Genomic DNA, 20,659 nt, shown 5'->3' on the forward strand with positions numbered 1-20,659 from the left:
AGAGTTCGCCCCACATGGGTTAGACTACAGTCACGTCGGGCTGTATGGGGTTGAATTGAAAGTGGTTCGGGTCTGTCACTCAAGAAAGAAAAAAAAACTTCGCTAGATCATTAAATACTGACGATTTTACAATGTAATTTGAATGTGTGCGTGTCTCAATGGTTAACTGATATTGATTCAACATTCAACACGCTAATAATTGAATGAAAACACTACTCTGGCTCTCCAGGTGCGGTTCCACGTGACCACCTGGGCGCCCCATATGTGGCCGGACCGCAGTCAGCCGACGCACATTAGGAACTTTACTTCGTGTCAGCGGAAACTATAGTCTACGCGGACAAAACCCACTGAACAAACACGGCGAACGTGCGCGTAAAGCAGTGAAGTCCGTGACCCGGATATAACTGTTAAAAGCGAATGACTCCGCCTCGTGGTCCGCGTGTGAAGGTACAACGTTCACGTGTGCTTAAAGGCACCATCATTCACCCTGAACGTGACACGTGTTTGCATACTTTATTATTGTGGCCGTTCCGATTGTTGTGGTCAATGCTTCCCACGTTACACGTCCATGGTGCCGCCGGGTCTGGAGGCGTGGGAGGGTTCCCCAATTCCCCCAAAACCTGTGACTTCACACTTTCATGCGGGGCTATTTCTTGTCCTGGAAGTCGTCCCCTGCCTGCTTACAGCACACGATGCTATGGAGATGAACACGGACTGAGGCGATGACGACCCCCTCGGTGATGAGACGCATCAGCTGTGGCGTCGCTGTTTGCGTTTCTCAGCATCAGCACCACACCCTCCGAGTGCAGCAGCGGCAGCAGCAGCAGCATGATGCGCCTCGCCCTGCTAGTTGGGGCTCTCACGGCAGTCTGCCATGGCATCCTCCCTGAGATAGTCGACTCAGGCTTCCCTCACATCCTTGAGGATAATTCCGTCTGGGGACAAACGGAGCTGGACCGCATCGCACAAGTGGAGCAACTGCCCGGAGATCCGCAGCAAAAGCTCGAGGATGCGTTGCACCAAGTAGGCAGATGAGAGCATTCTGACATGAGATTGCATTTTATTTTAAAATAGTGTTGTGTCTTGTGAGGGATATGGAAAGCTAAGAGGCAGCCGTGGAAGGAGGAGCTGTGATACACGAGTGACTTCTTAATGCATCTCTACGTCTCTGATCATCTCTCCAATTCTTCTAGAGGAACAACGACAGCGGCAGTCTCAGCCCTCATCCCAATGACCTTCCTCCGAGTCCACACAATGACAGCGCTTCCGATAAAGTTATTGATAGTGAATATGTCCATTCCTCCGTAGAGCCGGTGAGCCTGGGAACAGTAAACAAATTTGAGGAAGCGTTTGTTTGCCCGTTATGAATTCAACTTAACAGATGTTTCACTTTCACACAGGAGACCAACAACACATCTGTCCACTCTGGTGACCTGGGGAACGAAATCGATTACGTAAGTTTATTCTGTTTCCGTAATGATATTCAGTTCAGTCCACAGAATGTTGAAGCACAAGTACATCTTTATGGCTGCTGGGTTTGAATTTGTCTTAAGACGAGAAGGCCTTAAGATCAGGTAACGACCGGCGGGAGCGTCCCAGCTACTGTCTTTGCATAATGACTACAAATGAATCAGACCTTGCGTTGGTGCCTTCTGGCTGAAAGAAAAGCAAACTGCGACTGACCTGTCAGAAAGGTGACTGTACTCTGTTGTTAATAAATACGTGATGAGGTGTGACTGGAATAGCCTTTCAGGATTAAGCTTCCGCGACACGGAAACAGCGTTATTCTCAAAGTATCTGAAAGTTGAAGAGCAACATTTTGTCATATTATGTCACAGTTACAAGAAAACAAAAACAACTGATTGATAAGAACAATCTCCAACGTTATTTGGTTTAATTTCCCTCCGAAATACTCCACATGTGTTGAATGAAGTTTTTTTTAAATAAAACATATTGTTGCTTTGTTTCAATCAATACATATTTTCTTGTGTTTAGAAATGCCTCAGTGATGGGGACTGTGTGAAGGGAACTTATTGCCTCAATAACACGCACAAGTCCAAGTGTGTCCCTTGTAAAGCAATCGACATGGTGAGTGAACCACCGAGTCCCTTTTTTCATGGCGGCCGGCACCGTTTTGGTCAGTTTTCTCTGTGATGTACCGTTGCTTTCAAATGAAAACTCACACATGGTCCCTTCCGGCCAGCTGGGGTTTCACCTCGACCGCATTGCAGCGTGTCCACAAGTGTAACCGGAGCGTGTTGTTTGTGCTATGAGCTTTCACGTGAAAGAACATCATGTGTCAAGGTTAAATAAGAGCCCGTCCTTTCCCCACTGTCATCCATTCCCCTCTCAAAGGACGCCCAGAATAAAATGAGCATTAGTAATGAGAGTCCTCCAATTATAGACTCAGCCATCGGGTTTATTTAAGACGGCGTTATTTCTGCCGATCTTGTCGCGTCATCGTTAGATGAATGGGTCTTTGTTTGGCAGAGTAAAAAGCAACGCAACGGGATGAAGGTAATGGCAGGCTGCCAAACAAGTGGAACGGTGTACGTGGACAATAAATACACAGAGAACAGCATCTTCGCCTCCTCAAAATGTCTGCAGAATAATATAATATAATAATATGCAAAAACGCGGCTGCCCGTATCCTCTAACTAACAACTCATGCAGGGTGTGCAGGAACCTGTCACGTTGCCATCAGAGACCAGTTGACCTGCTGATCTCACTTATTATTAACGAAAAAAGGAAAACATCCGTAGACGTCACAGTTAGAGAATAGTTAACGCCGTTATTGCTCAGGTGAGTTTCAGCCTTTTTGATCTGAACATTTCTGCTCCTTTTAGGACACGTGTGTTACTGAAAGCCTTTGCTTTGGATTAAAGATTAACCTTTGCTGACATGTGTTTTCATTATTTCAGTCCTGCACTAAGGACAATGAGTGCTGCGGTGAACAGCTGTGCGTGTGGGGTCAGTGCAGTCTAAATGCAACCAAAGGAGCGGCTGGCAGCACTTGTCAATACCAGGCGGATTGCAGCCCGGACCTTTGCTGTCTCTTCCATAAAGGTACAGTACAAAGCCGAGTCCAGCGCAGTTCTTATGGGTTCTCTACCTCTTAAACACGTCTGTGGGGTTTGTCCGTGTATTCAGCCCTGTTCTTCCCCGTGTGCTCGGCCAAACCCATCGAGCGCGAGCGCTGCTTTGGGGCCTCCAACCACCTGCTGGAGCTGCTGTCCTGGGACACTCAGGACGAGGGACCCAGCAAACATTGCCCCTGCGCAGGAGATCTCCACTGTCAGCACCTCGGGTGAGTGCAGTACATTCCAAAGCAAAGAATCCTATTAATGCTTCACGGGCACGTCAGCGGCTAACTTTCACACCAATGCTCCATTGCTGTGCTTGTGGAACAGTCGAGGGTCCATGTGCCTTAAAGGAGAGGACTCGAGTGAAGAGGACCAGATGGACAGCCTGTACTCCGAGATAGACTACATCATATAGACGCAGACGGATTTCGTGTGCACGGACTCCACTTCTATAGCGCTTTCTGCTTGCCAGCGTAATTCAAAGAGGTAAAGTTACACCGCATGGAAAAATAAGGAGAATAGATTCATTTTGTCCGCTATATCGAGACCTGACGGGAAACACTATATTTACAAAGGCCTGTTATCATAGTAAATAACACTGTACTACATGCTGCAGCTCTAACCCTTTGTTTATCCCAGCCGCACAACCCACCCTAACACACTGAATCGCTTGTTGACTACACGCGGTTTAAACTTGTTGCGGCCCGTGTCACATTGGTCATCAGCTGAAGACAACTATGTAGCAGCGCTGCGTCATCCTGATAAAGTGAAGCCAGAATAGAACCAGGGGAACACCCAGTTTGCAGTCCCACTGCAGTACTTTATGCACAAGGAAGAAAAAAAGAAACCTGATGCCAGACTCATTGATCATGCTGAATTCACTGCATGTTCAATGAAACACTATCCCAGAGGCGGGCAACCATGGATTATTCTTTACCTTTCCACCCTCCCCAACATTACACCTGTATTCATCCACAGGAAACCCTACCATGACAAAGAATTATGTTAACATATACATAGCTGCTACTATCTAAACTCTTAAATGTCTGATAAAAGCTCAACATTTATTTGAAGAGTAAATCTTACTGTAGATGCTTTGATATCCTAAAGTTGTGAGTATCAAAGCTTTTCCTTGTTCTTCTCCCAAAAATGTTTTGGTGCAATCCTTTCTTGATCCCAGCCGTATAAGCTCCGCTGCTGCTTCCTTTCACAGAATATGGACGTTCTTGCCAAGACCAATGTTTTTATGCCTCAAAGATGAAAGGTTGTTTGCACAAGAAGATGAAACGCTGTCCAACATCACTTATTCCACTAAAATGATTTCAATTCATATTATTCTGTTGATTATACAAACATGTTGAACAAAGTCCAAATCAGTAACTATAAAGGATGTAGCTTTATAGCATTTATACAAGCATTTGTAGTTCTAGTGATATTAACATTGTCTTTGTGTACTCTGTGACTCATAATTTAAAAATGGCCACATGAAGGTGTGATGTGAATATAAGCAGTAATAGATGTATGTGTGAATATAGCTTGTGATGGTGTTTGATACATAAAGCTGTTAATTAAACCTCTGCTTGTGCAACTCCCACGATCAGGAAAAGAATTGTTTCTGTAACACCAGAACCCCCTTTTCTTAAACAGGGCAGAAGGATTTGTGAGTTAAATTAAGCCATTTCACTTTACAGTGACAGAAAACTGCAGTTATGAAAGAAAAGCATTTTAATTAATTACTAAAATCATCTTTTACCATCTCCACACAGGATTTAAATCTCAAAGAAATACACATTAACATCAATAAAAAGAAAACAAGAAAAGATATTGCCATTTCTACAGTGAATAGCTGGTGGCAGCGTCGGCATCCCAGAGGGGCCGGGATGCCGAGCCTCAGTCTTTACATCAGTCGCCCGGGCAGACTGAGGAGTCCACTGGGCTTTATAGACCCTCTGGTGACAGTCTATCAAGCAGCAGCAGGTAGAAGCGCCATAAACAAACTCAGGCTCTCTTCCAAAATCCCAGAGAGCTTCCACCCCGTAGTACAACACACACACACACACACACACACACACACACACAAATGACACAAGAGATGTACACCCAGTTCGCATGGTGCTAAAAATAGAAGAAAAACAAAGAAATCCAATTTCTAAATTAAAGGGAAATGCAGAGAACAGATGCACGCCTGGTGCCCCGCAAGACCTCGATGGATTGTTGCATTTGGAGCAAAAAAATAATTTACAAGAAATCAAAACAATGCAAGAGCATTCTTAACATTGGTTGTTTCATTGTACTTTGTTTTACAGGACCACCATTAGCCATGCACCATTACATCTAGTGGAAGTGATGTAGCAAAGGTAAAGCCCCCATTAAGCAACAAGAGCAGCAGTAAGGAAAACTCATTCCATCAGCGGAGTAGAAAGTTATCAACTGTTGCTTTTTGGAGGAATAAAATCCTGCAAATAAAATTGTCAAAGTCACTGAGAGAATGAGGTCAGCCTCACAAGAGGCTGAGGAAGGCTGGATAAGAAGCTCTTGTTTGTGTGTGCTGTTGGCTTTTACATTGTTCGAATGGAAGGTAGGCAATGTAGGATTAAAATAATGTCTATATTAGAGCATCGCTCAGAGTGTGAGCACATGGGTTTACAATACGGTCACAGATGAATCTGCATCAACATTGTTCCTGAAACGTGAGGAGAAATGCAGTAAGCGGGAAAGAGACTTCAATAGACAGGATGGATGCTTTCTAGCCAATTTCACAGTCCTAACATCTCTGCATCCATCTCTGGAGCTATTTACGATCAATTGATTTGTCTATACAGTCTTTTTTTAATCTGTATTCAATAGCTTTTGTACTTCCCTTTAACCTTTACAGTACAATACACTATAGTGCACAACAGGGTTTCGGAGCCGGTCATTGGGCTCAGGGTGGAGCACGAGAGACACTGCTTGATGTTCAAGTCCCCGTCCAGGCCGGACACTCACACCGAGACCCGTAGCCTGGATGCTCCGCTGCAGCAGCCACGCAATCCAGATAGCGAGGAGCGGCGCTCAGCAACTCAGTCCTGCCCCAGGTCCTTGGCCGGGCCTCCGTCCAGGTAGATCTTGAGGGCCTTCTCCTTGCGTGGCGAGTAGCTGACGCGGTGTCCCGTCTTAAGCAGACGGCTGCTCTCCTTCTTCATCAGCTCACTGCGCTCCTCGTCCGACAGCTCCATAGGGTCCTCCGTGCTGTCCCTGCACAAGGACCACAGTGATGTTCGTCTCAAGTCAGCGGAAGAAAATTGATCAGAAGCGCGTGTCCACAACTGAAATCTGGTACTCTAGCAGCATTTTATTGTCCATGTTATCGCTTGGCGCCATAGTCCTGTGTGTGTGTGTGTGTGTGTGTGTGTGTGTGTGTGTGTGTGTGGAATGTCATTGTTTTACCTGTAGAACACCACAGCTCCGTCGTCACAGATGTACAGAGGCCACACGTTAAGAGTCAACACCTTAGGGTTCCAGTCCAAATCCTGGTGGATCTCCAACACAGAAATATCACAAGGAAATGTTCCTCTACCCTGTACAGAGCAGAAAGGTGGATTCTCAGTCGATCGTTTAGAAACATTAGGAGAAAAACTGGGTGTCCTGTGTGAGGTATTTCACATACCTTTGCAAAGTCCAGGTTTTCAAGAGGAATATTGCTAATTTCGCTAAGCTGCAAATGGAAGAAAAAACACATGGCGGATGAATGGTACTTGGACCATTTGTCGATCGAGAAATGACAATGCTGTAATTGTACACACAGACATACCTTCTCCTTGAGTTCTTCTACACTGCTGCTCTCCAGAATAACCTCCTGGAAGGGCCCCAGCTTCATTGTAGCGGGGCTCCATCTCCGGGTGAGGACAGCCAGCTGGGACATGGACTTCTTCTCCGGTTCTGGGAAAACAGAGAGAGACCAGAGAGAGAAAGTATGTTACTTTTCCACCTGGAAAGAAAAATGCTCTGCACTCAGTAGTAATGCTGACTTATGTAGATTTGAAAAAGAACAACATTTTTGTGACATTTCCTTGAGTCTCAGAGTGAAAAGGTGACTTTTATTAACTTAATTAATCATTTTAGTCTGTTGGGACAAAAAATAAATTGCGGTTGAAAGAAACAGCAGAATGAGTGTTACCATTGAGAACTTCCAGGAAAACTTCCCAGTTGGAGGAGATGCTGATGTCTTCTTCATAGACATGATAATCCAGAAACACTGTGCCTGGGTTCTTCCACGTCTTTTTCCTGAGACGAACACTAAACACACACACAGTTTTATATGCAGCTACGTTTTCTTTTGTTGTTGCTTTTTAACTTATTTTCTCACCTGTCAATGTTGAGGTCAAGCTTGCACTGCTCTTTCATCTGAAGGAGCAGCTCCACTTTGGACTGTCTGACGGTCATGCCCTTGGCAAACACCGTGTCCACGAGGAACTTGCAGGGCTGAGAAACACGAGCGTGGGAACACGGTCAACATTTGCGATCACAAATTAGTCAGGTCATTCAGGCACACTCTTCCTGAGCATTGGGACAGTTCTTACCTCTGCTTCATTCACTAGCAGCTGATACACTTTCACTCTGTATTCACCCTTTTTCAGTGCTCTTCCCAATCTAATTGTTATCTACGGGAAGACATAAAACTTACAAGTCTTGTAATCCCTCGCTCAACAGAAAATCAATCATAAATCAACGTGTCATTTCTAAAAGTGATTCTGACCTTGTTATCGTCGGAGAATGAGGAGAGCGTTTCGTTGAGCCGGACACTCTCAAACTCCTGGTTGTTGGCGTACACACGAAACACCTTGAACTGGGTGGCGGCGACTCCCACATACGGCTCCAGGTTCAGTTTAAATGCTGCTAGCGTTATTCTCTTGTCCACGTGAACCACTAAACCTGAAGCAGATGACAAATTAACAACAATTAAACGGCGAAGAACTGATTTCAATTTGTGATATTTTCAATGCAAAGTCAATCTTGTTCTGCTCAAAATTAGGGTTTCATGTCTGCCTAAGACTTTGAACTAGTTTTCCTTAGTTAAAGATGACTCGTCCTTTAAACGGCATCATAAAGGAGACATTCGTACATTTTTGTGCATTCGATGAGGAGTCGTCTTGCGAACAAGGCTCTGCTTTGAAGTACAGGTACTGTGCCTCTGCCTTGCTCTTCCCATTGTCGTCGTACTCGCTGTCTGTTCCAGAGTCTTCCTCAGCAGTGTCCCAGGTCTCCTTCTTGCCCTCGTGGGCTTTTGAGCGACGGCTACTTGTGATGCTGTGCGAGTCCAAGCCGTTGGCCAGCTGTATGGGCCCGCTGTCTGCATTGCACAGGGTGTCACTACTGTGACTGGAGCTCAGGATGTCGCTGTCCACTGAGCTGGTGCTGCGGTCGTTGTTCACCTCAGAGTCTGAGCGCTCCTCACAGGCAAAGTGGTTCTCGGGGTCGGAGGAGGCGCCGCTGCTGCCTCCCGCCGCGGCTCCGATCCGGTTCTCTAACTCTCTGTTGTCTGCTGCCACACAGAGGGAAGAGTCGGCCTCTCGGGTCGGGGATTCGATGGGTTCAAAGTCGCTGGCGTCAGAGCTTTTCTGGCTGTCACTAGTGCTGGAGGCCTGCTGCTGCTGCAGAGACAGATTCTTTAACTTTTCTGTGCTCTCCTCGAGGATCGCCTCCACCGATTGGCTGTTACCCGTTGCACCCTCTAAGGGCACATCGGAGTCACCTACTACTTTTTGGCCAAGAGTCCTGTTGGCCAAGGAGCCAGGAGACTGCTCGGGGAGTAGGACCAAGAGGCGGATCGTATTGCCGTGACGATCCAACAGTTTCCACAAGAGCGATTCGGTGAAAGCAACCTGATGATCAGCCGACTCGGAGCTCTCTACAAAGACCTGATGACAGCAAAGAGAGAAACGGATCAAATTCAAGTTTAATCTTTAGAATTCTTCAAGTAGATTCTCTAATACAAAACTAACAATGAAAAATACTTAAAATGAAAATGTGGAGACCTTGTTACTCCTGAAGAACCCCTCAGCTTTCAGCGTCTTGTTGGGAACATACAGGAGCCGGAGGTCGTTATAGCAGCGCTCCAGGACCACACGCATGCTTTCTGAAGAAAGCGCTGTAGCCTAAGAAGGGCAAACACAAGGCTGAAGTCTGAACAAATTCTCACACTCTCATGGCTAATGCATTCAATATATTTTACAATTCTGTGTTAAAGTTTAAAAGTTGAGGAAGAAAGATGATGGACGGAACAGAGGAGAGTACAACACCTGCGCAATAAGCTGTTTGAATTCAGTGATCGTCTGGTTCAAGTACGCCCGAACACTGATTGGAGTGGCGATGGTCTCACTCTTCAGATCCACAACATGAACCTTCACCATCACCTCTGAAGGAAATCAGCAACACACCCACAGACAAAAAGTTATTGCATTAATTTGCTGTGATCTGACCATCTACATGCCCCTTTATTGCCGGCGCGCATAACATAGTCGTGAACATTGCCTTCATGAGACAATGAAGCAGAAGTAACTGCTCACACACACTTGTGTTGCACTTGACACCACGGTACAAGAGGAGTATGGCTAAATGGTAGCAGCCCACTGACCTCCAGGTTTGTAAGGCTGGAACACTTGCTCCGGTTTGCGGCTCTCAAGCAGTAGGTCGAACATATACGAGGACTTGACTCCTCCGAGCAGCAGACCCATCGGTGTGTCCTCCTCGCCTTCATAGGAGCGCTCCAGGTACTCGTGAAACTCGTCGTACTTCACCAAGCGGCAGCAGTCCAGAGACGCCACTCCCTCCAGCTCCATCATCTGAGGTACAAAACATACCAATCAAAAACCTGCTTGTACTCTACTGATTTATTATGTTGTTGGAAAAACTGATTGTGAAGACAAATCGTAAACCAGCCCACCTTATAGGCCATTTCTGTTGCTTCTCGGAGAGTTTTGTCTTTGTGTACCTCCAGCTTGCTCTCCATCATCATCTTTACAGGATGCATGCAGAAAAGCTTTATCTGGAGGTAAGAAGCAAGAGAGTAGTAAAGGTTTAGATTGTTTTACAAGAAGAGCAACCTGTCAACTGATCCTCATTCAGCAAAACTGTAGATGTTGAACCAATCGAACGTGGACCACGTACCTTGCAAGTGTTGCGCTCAATCTCCCGCTGTCTCTTTTCCTGCTCTTCAGACTCTTTCTCCTTTTGAACTAAACTCTTTATGTGCTCTGGGAACTCTTCCCCAGCCAAATACTCTGCAGACAGGAAAGACAGGGTACACGTTGAAACTGGATAGTAATTCTAGGACCTTCAGAGTCAAGGCAACCCAAGTAATATAGAGTAATATTATGATGGAAATATTAAAAAAAAACATCTGCATAAGCCAGACACAGCCTCTGGGATGCCGACAGGCGTGGTTTTCTATAGTTCTTGGGAATATTACAGAACATTTAGCATAAGTCATTAAAATCCATTTCTTACTTGCATTCCTCGAGGGATCCTTCAATCTATAAATCAGCATATACGCATTTGTAGAGCTGATGAGAAAAAAGATGTCTAGTTAAGGAGTGAATTGGAATATATGTAGAAAATATACACTTCTGTGTCAAAAGTTATATCGTTTTCAAAAGGAACAAAAGGAAAAGAATGACAAACAAGACGCTTGTGGGGGTTTTCTGACACTTAAAGGACACATAAAGGACAAGTGTATTAGTACAGACGAAGCATGTGACCCGTAACCCATGAGACACAACTCACCTTGCAAAGGCGCTGGAATAGTAGCCTCTGGTGCCTGATGATCCCCCGTACGTCTTTCTGATATCATCTTGGGTGATCTGCTCAACAGATTACACGGAATCTTACCAAACGGCCCGGACCATGTTTACAACATGTAAACGGTTTTAATGACATGGATACTATGCTTGGTTTAGTAACAACCAAACACAGATACATCCCTCCGCCAGAGTCATTCTCACAGACATGTAAGTAGGATAAGCTGAGTAAACCGGTTACTCGAGTGCTGAGGCTGACCTTGCTAACGTGCTGATCGTTGAAGCTGTACCACTGGCCGTCACTGAAGGATTTGATGCAGGCGTAGTAGTGACCACCCGCAGCGCTCCCAGAATGCACCATGACAGAGAACAGCTCAAAGATTGGCAAGCTCTGGGAATAGACAGAAAACAACTTCTTCATATAAAAGAAACAACCAAGTTGAATTATGTAACAGCGTGTTTCGCATGGCAGTTCTGCCCAGACCGATGCTCCCACCAGCGGCTAGAGAGCGCACGTCCCACAAACGAATAACCTGGTCAAGACAAGTGTGGCGAGTAAGTCACAACCTGCTGATCACACACAACCATCTTTAGGGTTTACAGAGAATGGTCCGAAAAAGAGAAAATATCCAGTGAGCTGCAGTTTTTTGGGCGAAAATGCCTTGTTGATGTGAGAGGTCAGAGGAGAACAGGCAGACTGCTTGGAGATGATAGAAAGGCAACAGTAACTCAAATATCCACTCGCTAGAACCAAGAAATGCAGAACACCATCTCTGATCGCACGTGGAACCTCGAGGAAGACTGGCTACTGCAGCAGAACACCACACCGGGTGCCCCTCCGGTCAGTGAGGAAAACAACATGAAAGCTGCCTTGTATCAACGGTTCAGGCTGGTGGTGTACTGGTGGGGGGATATCTTCTTGGTAACAATTGAGCCCTGTTTAAATGCCGCAGCCTATCGTTGCGGACCACGTCCATCTCATTATGCCCACAGTGTACCCTCTTCCAGCGAGATAATGCAATCATCTCACACTGGCTTCTTGAACATGACAATAAGTTCACTGTCCTCCAACGGCCAGTCAATTGAAACAAGGATATTAACAACATCATGATTGTAGTGAGCATTCAGGACAAGTACCTTTGGCTTCAACGCCCTGTCTGTGCTGCCAGTGCTGTCCAAGCAGATGCCTTCATCCACACAATCATCGGTGGAAAAATCATTGCTCATCTGGTCGCTGTGGCAACTGCCTTCATTCTCTGCTCCGCTGTCAGTGCAGCTCTCTGTCTGAGGCGACTTCTGAAGGAGGCAATTTCAAACACTATAACGGAAGAGCTCATTTGAATTAAGTAGGGTGTGTGACCTTGTTATGTGCATTTATAGTTGATTGGAGATTGATGGACAATAATATTCTGGGTATTCATTTTTGAATCAGAAATTGTGATGGACAGCAATATCCGTCCTCACCTCATCTTCCACGTCGATGAATGGACTCATATCCAGCTCCTCGGGGAAAGTCATTCGGTCATTAAGCTTGATGCGATGCATGGTGGTGTAGTCAAAATCAAACCGTTTCAGCTGCAGTGTCAGCAGGTAGGGGAAGTGCAGAAATCTCAGACCCTGTAAAGAGAAGCATTTATCAAGGTCACAACCATCTTCACTGAACACGAGTCCCATGTCACATTGTCCCTGCGCTCACCTTACGGGCGTCGCATTTCTTTTTGCAGCGTTCACAGAAGTACTGGTTGGGCCCATCCAGAGTTTCTGGTTGGATGAATGCCTGCAAAGCCTCTTCCTGTTACAGGAAAATAAATAAATAAAATCTTTTGGAAGCCAAAATATTTAAATGGGCATAAACTGTATTAAAATGAGCTGCATCCACTGAATCAAGGGCCTTAATATGGTTGTAAATCCAAAATATGGAATGAGTGCTTCAGTTTCCGGTCGTTAAAGGTTTAAAAGGAATGAAATAAGGAGAGACGACTCACCACACTGCCGTAGGCCTGGCTGGCTCCAAAGGGTCTGATTACAAGAGGAATGTCCAGGTAGGTATCAATCCTCCAGCTCTCATAGCCACACTCCAGACAACGGACATAATCCTTCAGCTTCCCCTGGTACAGCTGGTTGATCAAGTCAGCCTGAGGAAATGGAGGCACGACAGTCAGATCTCGTCAGCCATCTTTTAGAGTTAACAAAAAATAATTTGTCTGGACCACAAAGTGTTCTCACCCTGCTACATTCTCTCACTAAAAAGTGGAACCAGTGTGCAATGATTTCTGTGCGACACTCCCTGCCATCCAAAACTGTCCATGGATTAAAAATAGATGCATTAAATGTTAAATAAATCTGGTTGCTTGAATGTGGCGTTTCCACTGCAACATATATTTGACCTGCTTAACTTCCTAACACCAGCTCTAAGCAGCTTATATTTGAATAAAACTAATAATACCAAGATAGATGAAAATATTTCATTTCCATGTAATTTCAATTGCGGATTTTTAAATAACACTACAGATGACTAGCAAACGAATATGGAAACGGTTTTTGACGGTTTGCACTGACGTCATAATGGTATTCATTTGTTTGCTGCACTTTCAGGGGTGTCCAGCTGCTGTAATAAAACAGCTGTCTTAATCAAAAAACAAAATCTCTAAAAGTTATTTTTGCTCCTTGTTTTTCAATTGATCCGACCGGAGACTCAAACCCGTGATTCAACCCAAATTGAGTTTTGTGATTGCACACACTGGATTAACTGTGTGCAGGTCCTTTTACACTCCCTAGATGAGACAACAGAAAACAGCCAACCCTGAGGCTTACTGGCCCGTTTTACTTTCCCACAGTAGGTCTTTTGTTTTTACTGCGGGGCGGGGGAGGGGAGGAATTTTATAGATTTCAAATGATGGCCCTTTGGAAAAGGTTTTCCTTTCTCCCACCTGCTCCGTCTGCTTCCACTTCTGCTCCAAGGCGTCAAACATGACCCTGCACAGCTCCTGCACGTCGTGCTGCTGCCAAGCTAAAAGACAGGCGCACAAGAAGTATGACTGACTGTGCAGACGCAGAGGCACGCGGTCACAGGGGCGTGCGAATGCTCACCCTCGCTGCTGTCCCAGCCGAAGCTCCGTGTCACATCAGTGGTCTCGATTGCCCGTTTCTTACTAGTCTGCAGCAGAACAAACAGCCTTTGCAGCTGGTGTGGTATACTAGTGACTGGATCCTCTTCAGTCTCCTCAAACTCCCAGCTTAGGTTGGGCAAAAGTTACAAAACAATTTCAGATGTGGTACTTCGCAGGTACACCTTTCCTTCAAAGATATCTATGAGTGTAGTTTCTTACTTGTAGAGTGCATTTCTGAACTCGGGGGTCATGAACAGCGTTTGTAGAAGACTGTTCAGATAGCAGGTCATAGCTTGGTTGACCAAACCCACGTAACCTACAGCGATGGGGGGGGGGGGGGGGGGGGGGGGGCAACAGACAAAAAGCAAGAAGACAGTTGAGGTTGAATAACAAAGAGTGAGATCACATATTCAACAGGTGACAAAATCTCACCCGTTTCAGATTTGTTGAGGATGGACGAGTAGGAGTAAGATGGACTACTGTAGTCTCCACTGCTGCCTGCAGCACTGTCTCTAGGCAGTGGCCCAATAAACCGCTCTTGAGAGCTGTCATCAAGTCCACTGCTATCTGCTGTTCCTGATTCATCCTGCACACAAACATACAGAGGGGGACATTATTTTAAAAAGTAATTAAAAAAAAAAAAATACATCTAACCGTATAGCAAAATGATATTACCGATGCAATCTGTGGCTGCTCTCCATCTTTATCTGTGAGCTGGAGGAAATTCTTCTTACCACCAGGCTCAAAACCAGAATCTGAGAGGGTCGCCTCACTGCTGTGGTCCAGGGGCGCCTGAAGGAAGACAAGAGGAAAAACAAAAATCACATGAAAATTACAATTCTTGGTAAACAGCCACAAAACAAGTACAGAACCTGGAGGCACTGATGAAGGCTTAAATTCCGCTTGAACTCATTATCTGAAAATCCTCTGTGCTGACGCATACGATGAAAGTAGCTGGGAGCAAACATGTGAGCAATGCCTACGAATATGCAACACTTTTTCCCCCTGCCGGGACAAGCTGAGGACAACAACTAAAGTGCTGCAGTAGAAACAGGAGCTTAATCCACTGACCTACTCAGTGACATAACAGACACAGCACCTGGGCTTCGGCCCGGGTCAGCAGCAGGATTAGCTCGGGCTCATTTAAGAAAAGGGAGTAGTAGGTCTGTGCCAAATAGTTCGAAGCGTTGACATTTAAATTCTAAATTGACATTTGAAGGCTGAGACGATTTTGTAATGATTCTGTTTAAACCGGGTATGCCTGTACAAAAATTATAAAGATTAGGCTTGATATTATTAAAAGTATTGGTGATATGATTTTAGTGGTAATACATAATTCTGCTGCACGCACATCGCGCTAACCTGCATGCATAAAGTTAGTGATTTGCGTGGTTGATTGACGCATATTTTGTCCGTGTTTGATGGTGCAGATAAGCTCTCATATCGGCCCGAGTGAGTGCTTGTATTAGAATCTCTGACCCGCAAATAACTACAGCGAAATAACGTTTGCAACTCACTCTGATCAAAACCTAACCAAGTGCACTTCATTGAAAAAAGTGCTTTCTCTCAGCAAAACCGTTTGTACACATTTAGTTTTTATTTTAGCGGAGAAGCGAGCTGGTGGAACAGATGTTTGAACACTGAAAGCATGAATAAAAAAAAAAAAAACTCTTGTCACAAAGCGCTCACAATGTGGGAGTGCCCAGGACATAGAGTCTAGACAAAAAAAAATATTTTATTTTAAAATGAAGGACAAGTGAAGAGCAACTGCAAACTCTGGCTCATGAATCTCAGAGTTCACTTGTCCGGTACCCAACCTGAACTCAACCACACCAACCAAAGCCCGGCCGCTACGCCGTCAGAGCTATCGCGGAGCCCAAACTGCCATCGCACTACCTGTATGAGTACGATCACATTTTGGAAAAAGCGACATCAGAGAGAAGCAGACAGAAAGTTTGAGTAATTCATTTCCTAACCATGTCAGGTGTATTTCCCCAGGCAAGGTCAAAAGTGTCTTTCACATATCCCGCTTTGTGGGCGACATCTTCGTAGAGTTTGGAGAGGGAGGTGGAAGCAGGCAGATTGAGGGTCAGCCTCTCATTGATCGTCTTTGCACTGGTGATGTCCTGGATGATACAGAGCACCCTGGGCTCTTCTGCTGCATTTTGGATCTGCAAATCAAGAAGAACGACATCAACGTGAAGCATTGGCCAAACTTGTGAAAAGTCACGCCTTGGAATAAATGGTTAGTACGGTTGTGAAACTAATGTCTGCTTCAGGAACACAGCTGTGCAGAGTACAAATATGACCTACTTGGTACTAGTTGGTTACATTCCTGGAAAAGATACAGCTGGATTTCTAAAAACGACCAAACGGTAAAATCTGTGCTGGGCTTTTGTTGCACACAGGAAATAGACTTTCTTCGTAATAAAACAAACTGCTTGGTGACACAAAGGAGCTTATCTCTAAAAGTGATAGCATAGTAAAGGCAACTCATATTTTCTCATCCATCGTTCTATTTCCTCAAGGCTTCATAGGAATTTGCATTGAAAGCCAGGCCTCTTATCAAGTAGACGGTACAGTTCATGATTCATAATTTTCTCATATATAGGCGCCGGCAGGTAACCTACATGTGACAAACCAACCCCCTTGTCCTTGCTTACAAATTGTAAAAACATGGATAGGTTGACAACTTTCTCCCAAGTTTTCCACATTGTGTTGTGAAAAATACCAAACCCATGCACCTGCTTACACATGCTTCATTTGAGTATAACACACAGTGTAAATGGTTTCAAGACACAGCAGGACACTTGCAGTACACAAAGAAGTGTTTCTAATTGGAGTATGTACTGTTGTTGTTCAGGCTCAGTTTTCAGACTGAAAGAAAGACTCACTTAACAAGCGCCAATATAACGAGCCTGGGAAGACAAAGCGCGGCCAGTGTTCTTATCCTTAGCGATTAACAATTAACAGAGCAAGCTTTCATATTTCTATATATAATTTATATGAACTATTGCATGAAAAAGTGATTTCAAGTCATGAACAGATGTAGTAACATTTAGAAATTTTCAATTTTTGTTGTTTGATAAAGCCAAGAACATCAGCTTGGTGCTGCTTCATGCATCTATTTGATAACATGCATTAGCATTATCTCTCTCCCATTGCAAACACCAGGCAAAGGTACCTGAGAAATCCTCTTGATCTCATCAAACATATTCTGTCTGCAACGCCGAAACACACCCTAATGATACAGTGAGTGGAAAACAACTTTTAAAGAAACAACAATAAAGTGTATTGTAAAAGATTACATTAGACTTGTAAGCCTACAACTATTATTGTTGGGCTGCCAAATCAACCTCTTGGCTGACACAAGGGGGATAGTTACAGGAAATATATTCAATTCTGGTTTTGCGACTTTTTGAAGTCTGTAATCCGAGCAAAAATATTTGACTGACTATAAAGTGGCTGCAACTGACAACACACAAGTGTATTATGAGATTAAAGGTTATTTTTACCGTGGATATAATCACGAGGTGCTGACATGAAGCCACGGGTACTGCAAAGTACAGGGAGCATTTCTTTACAGCTGTAACTGATTCTAAATGGCACCAAAATAATGACAGACTAGATTGTTGGGAACTGTCAGCAACCAGCAGAAATGTAATGTAAATACTACTGCATGTCACAAACACAAGAACTTGAAAGAACAGAAATGTTATGGTGTAATCAATAATCTTATTCAAATGACCAATATGCAACAATTTTGTATTCTTCAGCTTGTTTATACATAATGCTTTCAGAGCGTTACAAACTGGCGGTGTATGATAAATGGGGGATTCCATTTTTGTCACGAGATAAGGGACTGTTAAAAATAAGTTAACATGGATCCTAAAATCCGAGATGAGGAAATAAGGGCCTCACAGGGCATAAGGAAATGCTAATATTTAATACTCTAATTAAATGAGAAAGCAATTCTGTTTCTAGTAAATGCTATGTCATTGCATGTGGGAGTGTGTTGCTCCTCACAAATATTTCTTTTAATTGGGCCCACAGCATCAGCAGAGAGCTTCGGGGGACCTCTGGTATCCCAGAACACACACCGCCGCTGTCATCCACTTTCAACACAAAACTGTAGCTCAAATGATTTACACTTGAGATCATGTTTTCTTCCTTAACATGAGTCAGTTAAATTTGAGTGGCCTTCGATTGCAGTGACAGAGCTAAAGTAATAAGGTAATATTTCACTAGGTTTTGTGTTCCTGTCCTACAAGCAAGTCTAAATAATTAAAGGAAAGTCTGAGATACAAAAATGATCAGCTTATTTCATTATCTTTTTGATTTTTTTCAAATGCTGAAAGCTTTAATATATTCCTGCTTTGCTGAAAAAAAGATTAGCAAATACCCTGATTTCATCCACACAATCTCAAGGTTGATTTTATCAAATGATAACTGGATCACTAAAGGTTGCGTCGTTACCTTGAAACTGAATGAAAAATCGTACGTGCGCAGTGGTGAGTAATTACATCCTTGTTTCTCACCAGTCACATTAACGAGTGACGTCTTATGCATGACGTATGACCCTGCAACTGACGTATATGCAGTCACATAAAACCATCCGTATGGGGTCTCCAGACAACTTGTAGCAACCCTTAGATGCAAGTGACAATAACACGTAAACATGACTACCATGTCAATAGTAATGGTGTCCTGCAGGATGTTGACGTTAACATAACACTGTTCACGAGAAAAACACGTCAGCCTACAAATTGGCATTTGGAGAACAGATGGAAATGTGTCGTTTACAACAACTACGAACGATTCATTTTGTACAGTTAGGGAAACATGACAAAACCGAACCATCGAAGAGTAAAAGACGATGTTTTCATCCAACTTTAAGTTAGAAAAGTGCAGCTAACCACCAAGGCAAACATGGCAGGACAAACAAGCAACGGCTAAGTATCTTGTGACCAATAAGTTAATCAAGGACGTCTTAATGGGAATGGCGAATGTTTGTAATCAATAATTAGGGATAAACATAAAGATTAATGTTATATTACACGTACCTGCATCTAACGTTACATTAAGGTTAGCAAGTGAAATCCGTTACCGTTAGCTTTAGCTAGCACGTAGCAATAGCTAATATTAATGCTAACACTAAGGCTACAAGATACATTCTAAATAATCTGCTACACCCACGACGCTGAATTAAAGCGACGTTGTAGATTAACGTTAAACGTAACATATCTGCTTTTGAATTGGTACTGGCAATCAGGGAAAGCGACGTAGCTATTTGAATTTGGTTTAGATACTTCAAAAACATCCAAATAGCTATTGGTTAGCTAGAGGCAGATGTCATTCACCAGACCTAAAAAGCTAACGCTATTTCTAGCTTTATAGCACAACAACGGCCGTCACTTGCATGTTGGCTATCTAAAGTCGTCTTTGTTCGGGGGATAACATAATGTCAACCAAAAAAGTATCTCACAACTCACAACGTCGATGATAAGAAAACCAAAACTGAAAGCTAGGGTAACTAAATAACGACAAGGCTAAAGCTTTAGCTACCTTAGACTCACTTTGTTAGACAGGTGACGTTAGCTAGCGAAACTAGCCGCTAACTAATGCTATCTATAAGGTTGGTTAGCATGTCGTGATAGGCCGTCCAAGTCATGTTTGGCTAACGTCAATGCTAACTATTAGCAGAGGGATAGCCTCTAAATGATACAACAAGATCGCAAACTCCCAAAGGGTTGCCGCTATTAACGACCCCGGTCTACACGGTTGACAGCTAACGTCTCGAGGTCGGTTCTCCAACATGTTCAGGGTCCACGATAATCTCACCTCTTGGGGTACGAACTGGTTCTCCTCGTTAGGCACCATCTCCATTTGTGCGACAGTTTAGGCAAGTATCTATCCGGACAAGGATGTCAGCGAAAAAACTTTGCTGCGGTAAACACAAACATGCTTTGTGACCGGTTCGTAGTAAGTTTAGTCACTTGGATGATAATACTGAACTTGTCAAAAGTTGTAGGCTTCTCAAAGTGATAGCAACACGCTCGGTAATGCTACCCAAGCACTACATGGAGAAAGATGGCCGTTGTTTTACTCCGTGAGACTTCACTCAGGGAGCTTTGGCGTCACATTCTACCCGAACGAGCGTGCGTGATGTGTGAGGCAGAGTGACGTCGACGTTCGTGCACGTACGTACGTACGTGCGTGCGTGCGCGTGTGGGGGTGTTATTGTTTTTAATTCACACAGATCACAGCAATTTTTTCAGCAATTTGCTGTATTAGAGTGAAAGACAACTGACATCCACTGACATGCAGCGCTGTCAATAGTGCTGTCAGATGCACAGAGAACATCAATACGCAGGATTAGTAAACAAGGCACATTTACTTTTCGGGGGGAAATTAAAATATGTAAAACTCAACATTTTAAATGGATATATCACTGTTCACCTCATAACAATAAAGGTCAACGTTTTCCTTTTCCTTTATATCTTTTCATTCTGTGTTTGTTTAAATTTATTTTTACCTAAATTACGTACTTATTTCAAATTTATAAGATAGGTAGATTACGTCTGGATACAGTTGAAATTATTTAGGTTTTATGTGATATTCTGTTTTTTAAACGTTGGTGCTGCAGTTAAGTCTGGGGTTACAGTTTGGGGTGAGAAGGGGTTAAAGAACA

At 44.0% G+C, this 20,659-nt stretch overlaps 2 protein-coding genes across 5 annotated transcripts; one reads left to right on the top strand and one right to left on the bottom strand.

Annotated features, from left to right (window-relative positions):
• Positions 1-579: 579 nt before the first annotated feature.
• dkk3a (dickkopf WNT signaling pathway inhibitor 3a) lies at positions 580-4,678 on the top strand. The gene is given in 8 exon segments (XM_040197451.2): positions 580-757; positions 759-1,023; positions 1,194-1,313; positions 1,401-1,454; positions 1,996-2,088; positions 2,922-3,066; positions 3,151-3,307; positions 3,411-4,678. Coding segments are annotated over 8 exon segments (957 nt in total). The 5' UTR covers positions 580-722; the 3' UTR covers positions 3,499-4,678.
• Positions 4,679-4,790: 112 nt separating this feature from the next.
• Positions 4,791-20,181, bottom strand: usp47 (ubiquitin specific peptidase 47). Of its 4 annotated transcripts, none has more exons than XM_040197349.2 (29): positions 19,810-20,149; positions 15,945-16,139; positions 14,644-14,760; positions 14,401-14,554; positions 14,188-14,284; positions 13,949-14,094; positions 13,789-13,868; positions 12,844-12,993; positions 12,555-12,650; positions 12,323-12,475; positions 11,996-12,154; positions 11,118-11,249; positions 10,845-10,921; positions 10,569-10,624; positions 10,230-10,342; positions 10,006-10,107; positions 9,697-9,904; positions 9,362-9,477; positions 9,098-9,217; positions 8,819-8,980; positions 8,185-8,713; positions 7,819-7,994; positions 7,643-7,723; positions 7,429-7,544; positions 7,240-7,358; positions 6,874-7,001; positions 6,730-6,777; positions 6,510-6,640; positions 4,791-6,317 (listed from the first exon to the last, which is right to left on the bottom strand). In XM_040197349.2, the coding sequence occupies exons 1-29, from the start codon at positions 19,852-19,854 to the stop codon at positions 6,143-6,145; spliced, it is 3,981 nt and encodes a 1,326-aa protein (XP_040053283.1). In that variant the 5' UTR covers positions 19,855-20,149; the 3' UTR covers positions 4,791-6,142. The 4 variants fall into 4 exon arrangements, with proteins under 4 accessions (XP_040053283.1, XP_077940910.1, XP_077940909.1 ...); XM_078084784.1 differs by adding an exon at positions 17,153-17,209 and having other exon boundaries at positions 8,185-8,980; positions 19,810-20,081; XM_078084783.1 differs by lacking the exon at positions 19,810-20,149 and adding exons at positions 17,153-17,209; positions 17,484-17,519 and having other exon boundaries at positions 8,185-8,980.
• Between the last annotated feature and the right edge of the window lie 478 nt (positions 20,182-20,659).

This window comes from Gasterosteus aculeatus, chromosome 12 (assembly GCF_964276395.1).
Source record: "Gasterosteus aculeatus chromosome 12, fGasAcu3.hap1.1, whole genome shotgun sequence".
In the NCBI taxonomy this organism is placed as follows: domain Eukaryota; kingdom Metazoa; phylum Chordata; class Actinopteri; order Perciformes; family Gasterosteidae; genus Gasterosteus; species Gasterosteus aculeatus.

What these genes read in the sequence shown, in the direction of transcription:
- usp47 (XM_078084784.1), bottom strand. Translation starts at nt 19,854, where the DNA reads ATGGAGATGGTGCCTAACGAGGAGAACCAGTTCGTACCCCAAGAG. An exon ending in ACGATCAGCACGTTAGCAAG is followed by an intron (nt 10,922 to 11,117) that starts GTCAGCCTCAGC and finishes TCTGTTGAGCAG; the next exon opens with ATCACCCAAGATGATATCAG. An exon ending in TTGAGCGCAACACTTGCAAG is followed by an intron (nt 10,108 to 10,229) that starts GTACGTGGTCCA and finishes TCTTACCTCCAG; the next exon opens with ATAAAGCTTTTCTGCATGCA.